The sequence below is a fragment of the Anoplolepis gracilipes genome, chromosome 13, assembly GCF_047496725.1.
Source record: "Anoplolepis gracilipes chromosome 13, ASM4749672v1, whole genome shotgun sequence".
In the NCBI taxonomy this organism is placed as follows: Eukaryota; Metazoa; Arthropoda; class Insecta; order Hymenoptera; family Formicidae; genus Anoplolepis; species Anoplolepis gracilipes.
In genome coordinates, this window is record NC_132982.1 from 1,519,393 (window position 1) to 1,534,865 (window position 15,473).

Below are 15,473 nucleotides of genomic sequence, written 5' to 3' on the forward strand. Positions count from 1 at the left end.
TATCGACCAGCCTCTTATCGACATTGATCTATCCGCTGCCTTATTCGTGCTGCACCGTTCGGCCCGTCGCCTGCTGCCATTTATCCTCCGTCATCGGTACTCCTTACTCTTTTCTGCTCTGTCACACCGTTCACTCCATACCGCTCTCTTTGCCCCCCTTGCCATCCTTTATCTTTCTTGTTCTTCTTCTTTTTTTCCTGTTCTCTTCTCTTTTATCTCCTTTCTTCCAAACCCCTCTTGGCATCCTCACCATCAATTTTCCATTCTTCCCTTTTCCTCCTTGCTCCTTGCTCTACTCTGTCTCTCCTTTCTTCGCTTCTCCGATTCTCCCACGTCATCACTCCCATCCTGTCACTCCACATTTCCTGCTCGTATATCTCTCCCCCACGTTTGTCCTTCTCCTCCACTCCACTTTCCCGGACGGCACTGACCTCTCACTTTCTCTCCAGCCCTTCCTTTCCCTTCACAAACTTTCCTATCCTCTCAAAAAACTTACATATTCCTCCGAGCACACATTTCACTCATTCTCTCCGTCTACCATCTTTTCCTCCTCCTCCCAGAACGGTTATATAATTCTCATGACTAAAATGTAAGCACGGAAAAGATAGTGTATATTGCGTCGCATAGCGGTAAACAAATTAACTAACATATAACCCTACAAGACGTCTAAAAAACAATTTAAAAACGTCTTATTTTTTTTTAAACATTTATAAGATATTTCCAGTCTTTTTCTACTGTTTGAATAGCTAATTTTTTAATATTGTTTTTAATTAGATTTCTATGTACATATATATTATATATACAGGATGTCTGGTAATTTGTAAAAAATCTCTGGTGTACAGGTAGAGCAGGATTAAACTGAGCAAAAAAGTTTTATATTATTCTGCGATTTTTACAATAATTATTGAAAAATTAATTTAAAACTATCAACCAATTTGCGCGAGTATCAACCCGTTGCAAGAAGGAACGGCCCACCACTAGGTCCGGTCGCTAGACGCAGGCCTAGTAACCGCGAAACAGTGACAATAACTGCTATAATTCTAATTAAAATAACTTCTGTTCTCTGTTCAGTACATGGCCTCTTCAATTCATCACTCAATTGGATTGTTGTTGATAACGCTCTACAGAAACAGTCTGGTCTTAAATATTGTATTTATTAAATGTATTATTAAAAACTTATTAAATACACCATACTCAGATAAACGATAAAACTTTCTTAGCATAAATCTTGAGTTTTTGAGTTAATGTCGATGGTTGGGATCTACTCATGATTTTCTGCGTTTAGGATTATCATACAAAACTTATTTTTCATTATCTATGATAATTTTCTTCTTTTTAAATCTGGTCAGTAAAAATATAAGCCGTATCGAACCTTTATTCTTTGTTTTCTGAACTGAGCTTGTATGAAATTCATCGATTTAATCTCTGAATTTTTCCCAGCTAATGTAAGCGGATGGATATGGATTGCTAGATAACTCCAAATTATTAAACAAGCTCTTGTTGACTCTGAGTGGAGTTTTCATTAATAATTGCGCAAGTTCCTCGTCTCCAATTTTTTGATTAACTGAAATATTCTTGATCCAAAGATCAAAGAAAATCAAAATCTCTCTCTCTCTCTCTCTCTCTCTCTCTCTTTCTTTCTAAATAGATAGAAAAAATTAATAGAAAAATTATACCAATATGGAATTAAAAGAATGGTTCTGGAATAGTTAAAATTATTATCTAAAAAATAGAACACGCAATTCGATTCAACAATAAATAGTCTTAATTGTCAATACGGAGTACCATAGGGGTCTGTGTTAGGACTTTTCTTATTTATCGTATATAATATATATAAATGATATAATCAGAGACTGTCCAGAAGGATATAGTATGTTTGTAGATATTACATTAATATAGATAACTGCGAAAAATAATGCAAAGTTAGAGAGAAAAATAAATATGGCATTTACAATATTATACAATAGTAGAAATGTGGGTGCTATCATGGCGCAGTGAGTTGTGTGTCTCTCTGTACCGAAAAACCTGGGTTCAAATCCAATAAGAAACATCGAATTCATTTGATCGCCACCTTTCGGAAGACCGTGACAATCCATCGAGAATATCTTGCCATGAAATCCCTCTAATCTAGGCCATTCGGATGTAGGTTCCATATAGCTGGGAAAATACACACTCTGCAGATATATGTAGAGGGTACAATCTTTGACAAGAAAAAAAGGAAGATAGTAAAGAAAAATAGATAAATTAATAAGTTCATAATGAATGCAAGAAGAACAAAATATATGATAATCAAGAACTGAAAGGAAATATTACGTTGAAATATTTTGAACTAACAATAATACAGAACGAGTAGAAATAATAAAATATTTAGGCATATTTATTAATAATAGACTTTCATTTAAGGACCGTTGTGATTATACGTTAAAAAATAAAGGAGTGTTAAAAAAAGTTTTTAAAATAGAATAGATAATTTTATTGCCATACACAGATGTATTGTATATAAGTCAATCATAGCGCCTCACTTTGAATATTATGCGACGTTATTAATTGATATGGAAAAAACACAGCTGAATAAATTGCAAATAACAAATTGTAAATAGAATACGATAGGCCGAGAACATTGCTATATAATTTCGTAAAATAAAAAGTGTGCAAAAGAGTATATTTTGAAGTAGTGAAAATATATCATATTTTAACAACTAAAATAAGATGATGCGAAAGAATTAAGCCGTTTAAACGAATGTCAAAAGAGTATATTTTAATAAAAATCAATCAAAATTAACTTAAAAAATTGGTGAGTAAGAGCCAAATGCTGTAAATAGTGCGCAAGTATCTATTTTATGTAACGAATTAATCTATTAAAATAACATGTACGTTTTGGTCAACTTTATGACTTAACCTTCTTCAGCGCAAATAATACAAATTTAATGAGAAAATAAAAAGATTTCTAAACAGTACAATTATACATAACGTGTCAATAAGTACAGACGCAAAGAGTCGTATAAATATTTCGAAAATTAATTGTCAAAAATTATTATGTAGTCAAAAATTATTATGTAGTCGTTAGGTTAAAAATAGATAAGAAATTAAATTAGATCAAATTGATAAATGTTCTTCTTTTGATTGATAGAAGTGACACAAATGTTGATTGTTAATTGAAAAATAAAAGATTGGGAACCTGTATTAAAAAAATTAAAAATCAACTCACACTTTCACTAATTATTAGAAAATTTTAAAAGAAGCACTGTGTTATGTCACTTACATATTGGTCCGTAAATGTTTTACAAATGGTTTCTTAAATATTAAGATGTTTAACGATGAACTGATTTTATGATAATGGAAAAAAGTCCACTGTTATATCATTGAAAATGGCAAAGAATAACAAAGTATGTGTCTTTCAGGTTATTTAGACTTTTGGCAATTTGTCTATAATGTTTATGTAGAGTTTAGGCATTCTGTATCTGTTTGCAAGTTTATACTGTTTATTTGTCTTTTTATGAATATCACTTAAGAAGTCAATCTTTTATTATAAAAATTCTTTCTGTTTAAAATTTTAACTCTTTTAAAAATTTTTTCAAAATCAATCAATCTTTCTCTTTCTTTCCTTCTATTTCATTCTTTTTCTTTTCATATTTTAGCAATTTCCCTTCTTTCTACTGACATATCCCTTCTTTTTTCTTAGCCTATTGCCAACTTATTATCCATTTTTTATCACTATATCCATTTCTTCTCTAATCTTCTCAAACCTTCAAGTTTTTATTTCTAATCTTTCACTTAACTTTTTAACTTCTTTATTAATTATTTTTATTTTTTCATACTTTTTTATATTTTATCTATATTTTTTAGCATTTTTTATATTTAAAATTTATATATCTTTTCTGCAACATTTCTATTTTTTTTTCCATGCTTTTTCCAACTTTATATTTTTTTATTTTAAATTTATCTCCATGATTTATATCAATACATTAATGAGCTATGATTTTTTTCCTTTACTATATTTTACTATATTTCTTCGAAATTGCCTTTTTCCGATTTTTTTATATATTTGTCTCTCTCTCTCTCTCTCTCTCTCTCTCTCTCTTTCTCTAATATTTATGTATCTTAGATCGCTTATTTATTTGAAATGCTTAAATTTTCTCATTCCTTCTATTGTAGGTCTCATTTATTTTTAACTCAATTATTTTCTCTTTTCTTCTTTTGAATTAAATATCAAATTCTTAATTTTTCTCTAAAATGTACTTTAAGAATTTATTTTTTAATATTGTTATAACATTTCATAATATCTTTCCATATACTATCAGCATCATATCATCCTTATACTTAAAAATGTATATTTTTCATTTTTAACTTCTTCACTTTTCGTTTTTCACATGTTTTAAATTCATTGTTAAAAGAATAAATTAATACTTAAAAAAGAAATTATAATAATATAATTAATTGAATGCGGTTTATAGAACGGAAAGTCTTGAGGGATTGTTATATGTATCCTACCCGATGCAAGCTGAGTTTAACAACGCGTGGTGCACGTGGTGATCAACGAATTTCCGTCATCTCGAGTACGTCCTCAAACACAACATCCGGTATAGTCAGCGATCGGGTGCACAGTGAAGATGAACCTGATACCGCACCGGCATCAACCGAGTGTTTACCACATCTTACAGAAACGGCGCCTTATTCGGCTGCCCAAAGTAGAATCTTAAACTGCACGAATACGGATGTGGACAATCACTCTGTATCTCCCGTTTCTATTATCGACGGTAAGCTTAGTCGATAATAGAAATCTTATTTTACTAATTTAAAAAAAGCACTAAATTACACTTATATTACGAATTTAAGTAAAATCGCCCTTTAGTCAATCTATATAATTTTATCATTTATGTCTAACGTAAGATAGAGTTCAATTTATAATAATAAATTTGAGCTTTATCGATATGGTTTGTTCCTTTAATTTAAGAACTTAAGAAAAAGAATGTCAACTCTGGTACTGAGATATTATATATAATATATTTCTTGCCAATTGATCAGTTATTGAACAGACCTTCTGATTAGTTAATCATGCTAATTATTTAGGCATCGATATATGGAATGTGTCTAACGAGAATTTCCTTTTTATGCGACCCTATTAGATTAGGTATAAATATAAAAATATATGTTTTACATATGATCGTGCGTTTATTATATTATTATCGCATTGAAAAATACTATAAATATTGTGTTAAAATAATAACTCGTCTTTGCATCTTCATGTACTGTACCTTTCTGGATCAGATAAACTGATTAACTATTTTTCTGTCAATTGGATTTTCTACCGTTTTTTTACACATTTGCCATATAATTACCAATATTATATGTAAGCTAGTAAAAGATAACATTTTTATTTTATGAATATATTATTAAAATAAAAGTGTTGAAATTAAAAAATTATTCCAGAATAAAACAATAGCTTTTTCTGACGAGTTTAGAGTAGATAGGACATATAGTAAATCAATATGTTCTATCAACTCGATGTTTTTCTCGCAATCATATGCAAATTATTTATGTGCATATGGTTTAACGTAATCATAGGACAATTTTCAGAGTTTGATGGTTCCGATATCAATTCCACATTGATGGCACGCTTCACAGCGAACACTACAATGGCTGCCGAGGATTCACAATGCAGTAGTAGTTGCAGCACAATCGTCATCGTTAATACACCTACGGGCAGGCCATCGCGAATACGTCGCACTTCAGTGACCTCAAGTTTAGAACTAGGATACTCGCACACGGCGCAAAACTCTGCAATCTCCTCAGAGACAGCCAGTTTCCCCACTATTTACGACAGATGTAAGAAGACAGGTAAATACATAGGTAATGAACAGTAAAATAGCTAATCAGTTTAACAAATAATTTTGTAAATTATCGATTCGAAAATACTTTATTCTAAAATTATCAGACTCAAAACTAAGCTTCTAATATGATTTTCTCTGATCACATTTTTGTGTCTAATAATAATATATATACATATTATATATATATATTATATAAGGTGTCCGGTAATAACCGCCTCATCGCTCATATACAGGTAGAGCAGGTCAAACTAAGTAGAAAAGTCCTCCACCATTTTTCGATTTTCAAAATAATTATCGAGAAATTAATTACCAAAGATTGACAAATCTGGGCGAGTACAAGCGCGCGGCGAGAAGGCCCATCCTACTGCTATGCGGTTACGAGGCGCTCATTGAATGATAGGAGGAGCGATCTACGACTGAAAATGGATGCGTATGAGTAGCGCGCCTAGTAACCGCGTAGCGGTGGGACGGCCTTCTCGCCGCGCGCGCTTTACTCGCGTGGATTCGCCGATCTTTTTTAATTAATTTCTCGATAATTATTTTGAAAATCGAAAAATGGTAGAGGACTTTTTTATTCAGGTTGACCTGCTCTACCTGTATATGAGCGATGAGGCGGTTATTACCGGACACCCTGTATATACAGGGTGTCCTGAAATGACCGGCAAATATTTTAATGGCAGGTTCTTTAAAACATTTTAAGGCGAAAAATTTAATACAAAAATGTCGAGACTACAATAGTTTTCAAATTAGAAAGATTTAAAGATCACGAATGACAGGACTAGAATTTCGCGCGCTCAGGTACAGCAAAATAACAAGTGATAAAAGAATTAGATAAATTCATAGAAGCACTTTTATCACTTGTTATTTTGCCGTACCTGAACGCGCGAAATTCTAGTCCTGTCATTCGTGATCTTTAAATCTTTCTAATTTGAAAACTACTATAGCCTCGACATTTTTGTATTAAACTTTTCGTTTTAAAATGTTCTAAAGAGTATAGTAGTATAGTAGTATATATACAGGGTGTCCCCGAATTGCCAGATCAACTCTCGTAATAACTGGGAGGTTTCTTTGCGCCGCGCGCTTATACTGGCACGGATTGACCGATCTTTATTAATTTATATCTCATTAATTATTGCGAATTTAGCAAAATGATATAAGACTTTTGTTTTCAGTTTAACACGCTCTACCTACCCACGAGAATTGATCTGGCAATTCGGAGACACCCTGTATATACAGGGTGTGTCGCATAATTTGCGAACTACCCGTCAGGTACAGGTAGAGTAGATTAAACTGAGCAAAAAAGTTATCTACCATTTTGCAATTTTTCCAATAGTTAATGAGATATTAATTATAAGAAATCAGCCAATCGGTGCCCGGCAAGAGCGCGCGGCACGAAGAAGCCTCCCATTGTTACTTGATACTAGGCGCGCCGACGAAGCGTGTATGATTCCTCAAGTTGTCAATGCAGAGCGTTCCTCTCACCGCTTCGTCGGCGCGCCTAGTATCAAGTAACAGTGGGAGGCTTCTTCGTGCCGCACTCCTGCCGGGCGCCGATTGGCTGATCTCTTATGATTAATATCTCATTAACTATTGCAAAAATTAAATGACAAGTTTGATAGAAGGTGGATTGGACAAAATGGTTCCATACATTAGCCGGTTCGATCGCCTGATTTAACACCACTAGATTTCTTTTTATAGAGTAATGTAAAAGAATTTATAAAGATCCAATAGATAATAGAATAGAGTTGGGAGATAAAAGTTTTTCTTAACAGATTATTAATGGTTGCACTAGTGGTTATTTTATTGATGAACTTATGGCCACAAAGTAACTTCAATGATACATTAATTATTTGTTAATTAAATTCATTAATTGTTCGTGCATTAGAATTTTGTTCATTTACGTTTCTTCAATGTTATGTTAATTTTATTTAATTTTTATATAATTTTATGTTATTGATATTAATAAAATATTTTTAACATTAATACAAAAAGCTCAGTAATATTAAAAATCTATATTGTAAAGTAATTTTAAACATTACCGTAAAATTTTTAAAAAAGATTTATAAAATAATTTGTAAAATAATTTTTAATATAATATGTCGTAAATTAATTTTTCAAGAATTTATAAAATAAACATTTTATAGGTTTTAAAAAAGTAAAAGCCCGTTTTAATTTTACAGTAATTTTTACTATTTGATTCTATTATAATATTCTTTTTTTTAAGTTCTAGAAATTTTTTTCAAGATTACGAAATATAAAAAAGAAACATTACATTATAAAAAAGAATATTATTAAAACATTAAAAAGAGATGGTTTGACTTGTATCAAAAAATCAAAATTGAATAAATAATAATTGGTAAGTAATGTTTGATATTTTATCGACAAATTCAATCTCAAGTTATGTATGAAATAAAAAATGTTTTTATCAATAAATCTTACCACGAGAACTCACCATATAAACCAAATGTGACAAATGACACATCGATATCTTAAACATCGGTATATTAAACTATTGAATAAAAACATTTTAAATTGTTCTTATAATTTCTTACAGATAAGCAGAAATAGATTCTTAATAAAACTCTTGAATTTTTGACAATAATTTTACTATTGTTAAAGATACTTATTCGATTCATGGAAGTACCTTCGTTACTGATCATTTTGCTATCCCTGAGGGCGCGAAATTCTAATCCTGTCATTCGTGATCTTTAAACCTTTCTAATTTGAAAACTATTATAGCCTCGGCATTTTCTATATATATATATATATATATATATATATATATATATATATATATATATATATATACATATATACATATATATAAAATAAAAATTTTATGTGCTTAGTTTGTCAATTATTTTCTTATTTTGATATTATTTTCGTAAAAAATATGTGAGACAACAGCGTAAGAAAAATTATACCGGAATTTATAAGCGGATAGCTTCCCTGCATAAAACGTCGGATTGAAAAGAATTAAAAAATATTGACATTTGAATATTTTCTGAATTCTGTTTTTTGTATTCTTCTTATTTTATTGCATTCAATAGAATTCTATCAAATATTAACTCTCGCATTCAAAAGAATTCACTTGACTCTTAGACATTCTTCGCATTCAATCGCAATAAGAGGCATTCAAATGAATGCAAACTCTCGCATTAAAAAAAGATTCACTTCTTCTCTAATTGTTATCGGATTCAGAGGCATACAAGATTTCATGGTTCTATTCTCAATATCGAACTGAAAAATATTGGCCCATGATCCAATCCGAGATTTTTGCAAAGCAGAATTCACGATAAAATCTCGTAAATGCGAAACACTATTTTTGAATAAGACATTTTATGTAGGGTTTTTTACCATTCAAAAACATCCGTAGGAAATAAACTCTACAACATACTGTTTACAATTGAATTATTTTGGCATAATGTAATACATTATAAAATAATAGGTTATGCAATTATGTATTAAAGGTATTAAACATTATAAATTAACAATCTTACAGATTTTAGTGATTTTGTTATGTTGTCAAGGTCATGACATGACTCTAAGTAATATTTAAAAGATTTAACCATTGCTCGTTGTTTATTAAAAAGTTATTAACAATTAAAGTGTACGATAAGAGCATAAGTATTAAATGCGATAATTTGAACTTTTCAAGCAAGAATTTTATATTAATTGTACATATAAATATTTATGTGAATGCGTGAGGCTTCCTCTGCATTTTCAATCTGAAAAAATTCTTCCACAAAGATACAGATTTTCATTGAAATGTAGTACTGCCAGCCTTGTTATTTTGTTATTTTTATTTATGTGGGAAGGCACGGGAGACGACGCGAAGCCCTGTGAAATTTTGCGAAAATGTGGACTATTTTTTTGGTTAATTGAGACGTTGCTTAGAAAATTAGTGACGACGCGACTGGATAACTGTAAGTCAGTGGAAGACTACGTGAACAAAATAATTACAACTACTCATCAACTTATTGGAGTTGAAGTCAAAGACGAATGGACATATTTTTACTAGCAGGACTTCCAGAGCAATATAAGCCAATAATTATGAGAATTAAAAATTCCGGTATAAATATCACGGACGATGCCATAAAAACGAAGCTATTACAAGACATTAGTATAACAAATGATGAACCTAAAGACGTACATAAAATGCGTGGTGTCCCATGGGTAAAATAAAAATAAAACACAAAAAAGAGAGAATCAACAAGTGTTTTACATGTTACGCTTTAGATCACATAGTATATCAATGTCTAAAAAATAAAAATAAGAAAAATAAGAACATAAAAAGTAATTTATCATCAAAGAAAAAGAGTGATTTCAAAGCTTTACACATTGTCACATTGTACATTACTGCAATAAACAGTGTTTATTAAAAATCTACCAAACAATTATTGGAGATTTTTCTTAAGTCTGTAAAATACTCTGTTATCAAAAAATAAAATAAATTTTTAATTAAATTAAACATTTGTATACCATATTTCTAATGACTTTATTCTTTTTTCATAAAAATATATTAATGATAATAAATATTTAGTGTATCAATAATAAAATTCGAATGATATATTTTAGGTACGGATATTACGAGCGAGACGAGTGGAATATATACGTTGAGAAGCAATGAAATCCAGGATGAAAGAATCGGCGATGATTTATATTCACCTACTAGTGAAACCAACGAATCTTCAGCAGCGAGCGATGTTTGTGTTCTTAGCTGCGTTCAATCCACCACTGACGAGGCATCTATTACGTCCGGTTTTTATACTATTCACAGCGGATTGCAGTCTGAGAGTAGCAATGTCTATACTGAAGATGTTGGGACGGCAGATCAGGAACCGATATACAGCATTTGTAAGGATGAAGATGAAGTCTCATTAAATCAACTACTCGAGGACTCGCGTTCACGCAGTAACAGCATACTCAGCGCAGGCAGCTTTCGAGGTGATGGAAGTGATCCGTCCAGCGTGAGGCCACTTCTGTCGGCGGACGAATTATCAGACCTGATAGTTGGTCGATATCCTCCAAGAAAGACTATCAGCAATTTTATGGACTCGGATTGCGATTATGTGACTGTGCCACCACCTCCACCGCCACCATCACAGTCACAACCACTTAGCACGGACAGTGATCGACAACTGCCGCTGCCGCCACCGTATCCGATAGAGAATATTGATTATGCAACGATTAATATTCAGAAGAAATCGAGCCTACTGGAATTAGATCGAGAACGAGGACCACCGCCACCACCACCGCCGTATAATACGATTCGAGATGACTTTGTTCCATTATCACCCAGACGGACCAATCCGTTACCGCCTCCTTATACTTCACAACGAGAAAAAATTCAAATACCGCCACCCACGCCACCGCGAAACGACGCAGTAAAACCACGAGAACCACCACCACCTCCACCGCCTTATCCCGATATGTCAACGATGTCTGGGTCCGTCCCGAGGATTGCGAAGACCACCAATGATATTACAGAAAACCTCGCACCAAAACCACCACCTAGAATCCAACCTCCTACTTATCCAGGTGATAAAATGAAGCCCACTCCGGTACATGCTCCGGTAGCCGCTCTTGTGGTAGGCCCAAACAATTATCTGGACGTGCATGCTTCTCGAAACGGTCCGGTGCTTTTATCCTATTTGACCGCACCGCCACCCCCGCCCCCACCTCCAATGGTACATCCGCGACAACCACCGCCACCACCATCACCACCACTACTGCCGCCATCCAGTTTAGCAACTGTTTATACAAATCAAATCACTCGATCTCAAATAGAACAATACAAACAGCAGCTCTATTCTGATGTTGATTATGTTATGTTTCCGCTCAAAGATCCAGCAGTGTCAAAGCAGGAATATATCGATGCTAAACAGGGTTCTCTTTTAGCAGCTATGGCCGCCTATCCACCACCACCATATCCGTCTTTTAGCAAATCCTCAGTGATGTATCGTAGTACGCCCTATCTTCCTAGTTCTTCCTTTTCTTCGCAGTCTAAATGTGCGTCTAATCAGAATTTGAATACTAGCGACACCATTAATTCTGGTAGCAATTATCTAGTACATAACAATCTCAACAGTCATTATGCCGCTAGCACGAACTCACTGTATAGTGGCGCGACCTGTTCTAACCACAGTTTTAGAACAGAACCGTCTGCACCAGTTGATCCTCATCCGTTGCATACATTTTCGCACACCAGAAGTGATGAGAACATTCTCAAATGTTTGGACACTCTGGTCACGAGTAAAATGCAACCTCTACCACAATCCAAGCATCGTAGGTTACCGCCGCCTCCACCACCACCTCCTTATGAAATACAGGTACAAAAAATATGAAAGATATAAAAATAATTAACTCATATTTACTATATTGCAACTTAAGTAAAATAATAATAAATAATTTTATTTTCGAAATTTAAAAATCAATTTTTTGTTAAACATAGTTATCACAAATTTTACTTTATGGTATTATAGTATTAATTTTCACTACAGTATAATATAAACTAAGTAAATGTGTCTAATTTTGTTCTTTAAGATACATTTTAATTACATAGAATTAAAAATTTGCTCTATTAAAAATAAAATATAAAAAATAGAAATTTACATATAATATATAAAGTATATGGTTAAAATATTTGTTTTCTCTCCTTTATATATATAAAAAAAATTTTCAGAATGTCCTTCGGACGAATCCTGGACGAAATCCTTGATATGTTATCTGGGATATATACATATGTATACTTTATTTATATAATTGTGTATATGTATATATATATATATATATATATATATATATATATGTATGTGTATATATATAATTGTATATGTACAGTGTGTCTCATAACTAACGAGTCAACGCTCGTGAGCGGGTAGAGCGGGTTAAATGGAATAGAAAAGTTTTATACCATTTTACGATTTTCAAAATAATTATTGAGAAATTAATTTACAAAGATCGGCAAATCCGGCGCGAGTATCAGCCCGCCGCAAAAAAGATGGCGAGAAGGACAGCCCACCGCTAGGCCGGTCGCTAAATAATAATCGCTAATCTATTGTTCTTATCAACGCTTCTCGTCTATGCCCCTGGTAACTGCGAGGCAATGGCGCCTATTTACGCCGCGCGCGCTTAGCGATCGTTCTTAGGGCCGTCCTTCTCGCCATCTTTTTTGCGGCAGGCTCGCGCCGGATTTGCCGATCTTTGTAAATTAATTTCTCAATAATTATTCTGAAAATCGCAAAATGGTACAGGACTTTTCTATTCCATTTAACCCGCTCTACCCGCTCACGAGCGTTGGCTCGTTAGTTATGAGACACCCTGTATAAATACAATTATACAAATAAAGTATCTATTCCAGATAATATATCAAGTTCAGGATTCGTCCGAAGAACATTCTGAAAATCTTTTTGAGACGAGAAGACGTCTTCAGGATGTCTTTTGCATGTTCTGGATATGTTGTATAACATTTTAGACTTTTAAATTATATTAAATACTCTCTCTGTATAACTGAAAATAATCATATATGTATATTAAATTTTTTTAAAGTATATTTATAATGATATCTTGAAACATTCTACAAATGTCCTACAATGTCCGTATTTAAGACAATCCTGATGTCTTGTACTGTCTGAGAATTCTTTTAGTTTTTTATTTATTATAAATTTTGAAAACCTTGAGATGCAATTAATTTTTCTCTCTACAATACGATATACAAATAAAAAAATATATGGTTATTCAAATACTTAATTTATAGAGATTTTAAAATGTTATTTAATGTATTTTTTTGTTTGTTCTAGAATCTTGACAAAAATCAGCCATTACCATCAGCTTCTTCGGTAACAACTTCTTCGTTGGTTGCCACAAAAATATATAAATCTAGCAAATCTAGCAATGGTATGGAAGATAGTGACGAAGAAAATGACGATATGTTAGACATTCGAACGCTTCGCGAAAAAAGCCGTAACTTAGATTTACCATTAATTTCCGCACTGTGCAACGATCAATACTTGCTGAAGCAGACAAAAGCCTTTGTCTTGCCAAAGCATCCTAACGAAATCACCTCCATTGCAACATCTACAAAAAATAGTATGCGAAACAGCAATGGAGCGACCTCCAGTAGGAATAAGTATCCGGTAAGCGGACTGTCAACGACACAAATTCAAAAACCATCTAAGAAGTCTTCGACGAGCACTCATAAACATCCTTCTGAAGTAAAGAACAATTCTTATAAAGTCAATACTTCCATTACAGGGATTTCAACGAATAAGAAAAACTTCACATCTCATTCTTAATGCTCATTCTTGATGTTTCTTTTCTTATTTAAAATTTTCTATAATTTAGGATAAAAACATCTTTCCCATAATTCCGATATTATTGTATATTATGTTTCGTCAATATAACTAATATAACATACAGATGATGTACAACAAATTAAACGTCGTTTCAATAAACCGTGCTTCTTCGATTCAAAGTGCCATTTTATCTGTTCATCGTATATTTTTCTTTATTTATGAAATCTTTAATGATAATTAAAACAATAGAATATTCAGCTCGTGTAATTGCTGGTCACTAATAAACGTAAAATATTTTAATCATCTATATATAAAATATTTCAACTATCTTCATTTTCATAGAACTTATTGTTAAAAATTTTATGTTTGCGCGAAACACTTTTATATAAAATATTTTGAATAATTGAACTGCTGGACTCAAAATGTTTATGATTCTTTGTTCAATTATACGACTGGTACAGATACGAATTCGATTTATAAGCCCCGATAAAGGCGGCACTAGTCCCGCTCATTGTTAGACTAAACTATAGAGTTTATTGGCCATCATGTGATAATCATATTATATGAAATGTTTATAGTTAATTACTTAAAAAGATTAATTATTTTATATATTTAAATTTAAATTTTATTTTCTTTTATGTATATTCGAGCAAATATAATATTCGTGTTAAATAATAATTAATACTTTTTATTTGTTTTACAATACATAGCTTGAATAGTTCGTATTCACAATTCATTGCAATACGTAGTTCGTTTTTAAATATATACGCACACAAGGTTATTAATTAAATATCGTTAAGTACGGTATTATAAGATGTTATACATATAATCATTTAATTAACTGATTGAAATCTTAAAATCAATACATCACCTAAAAGTATACTTAAGACCTTGAATATATATAAGAACGAACTATGGTGCTTTATTTTATTCAAATTCATAGTCAAACTATTTGAACTATTTTCAAGTTGGACTGATTGGAATAAATTTAAATTTAAGCTTGTGAAGTTTGAACTGCTTGAATTGTTCAATTTTTGAAAAATTACGAATATTAGTAAAAAAAGCACTAAATAAAAAGTATATATAAATAATTCATAATTAAATAATTTTACTTTTGCATTTTTTAACATACTATTCAAAACCATTAAAAAATTGCATCTTTAAATATAATTATCATCTAGTAATTGACATTTAAAAATTATATAGTATATAATTTCGAGAGATTAAAAATTATACATCTAGAATATTATTTTAAATGCTTACATGATTTATTAACGATTTTGAAGATAAGTAAATATCATTTAGATGGCCAATAATATATAGTTTATTTATGTTATAAAATGGA

The 15,473-nt window shown here is 31.7% G+C and overlaps 1 protein-coding gene across 6 annotated transcripts in view; it reads left to right on the forward strand.

Moving 5' to 3' along the window:
- Window positions 1-15,204, forward strand: part of LOC140672277 (protein expanded) — a 119,231-nt gene extending 104,027 nt beyond the window's left edge. For 3 of the 6 annotated variants that reach the window (XM_072904277.1, XM_072904275.1, XM_072904276.1), the window contains 4 exons: window positions 4,455-4,757; window positions 5,578-5,850; window positions 10,410-12,163; window positions 13,634-15,204. In XM_072904277.1, the coding sequence (XP_072760378.1) occupies window positions 4,455-4,757; window positions 5,578-5,850; window positions 10,410-12,163; window positions 13,634-14,128 (2,825 nt within the window). In that variant the 3' untranslated portion in view covers window positions 14,129-15,204. Of the gene's footprint in view, window positions 1-4,454; window positions 4,758-5,565; window positions 5,851-10,409; window positions 12,164-13,633 lie in introns of all 6 variants that reach the window. The other 3 variants (XM_072904278.1, XM_072904279.1, XM_072904280.1) reach the window with 3 other exon arrangements.
- Window positions 15,205-15,473: the final 269 nt, after the last annotated feature.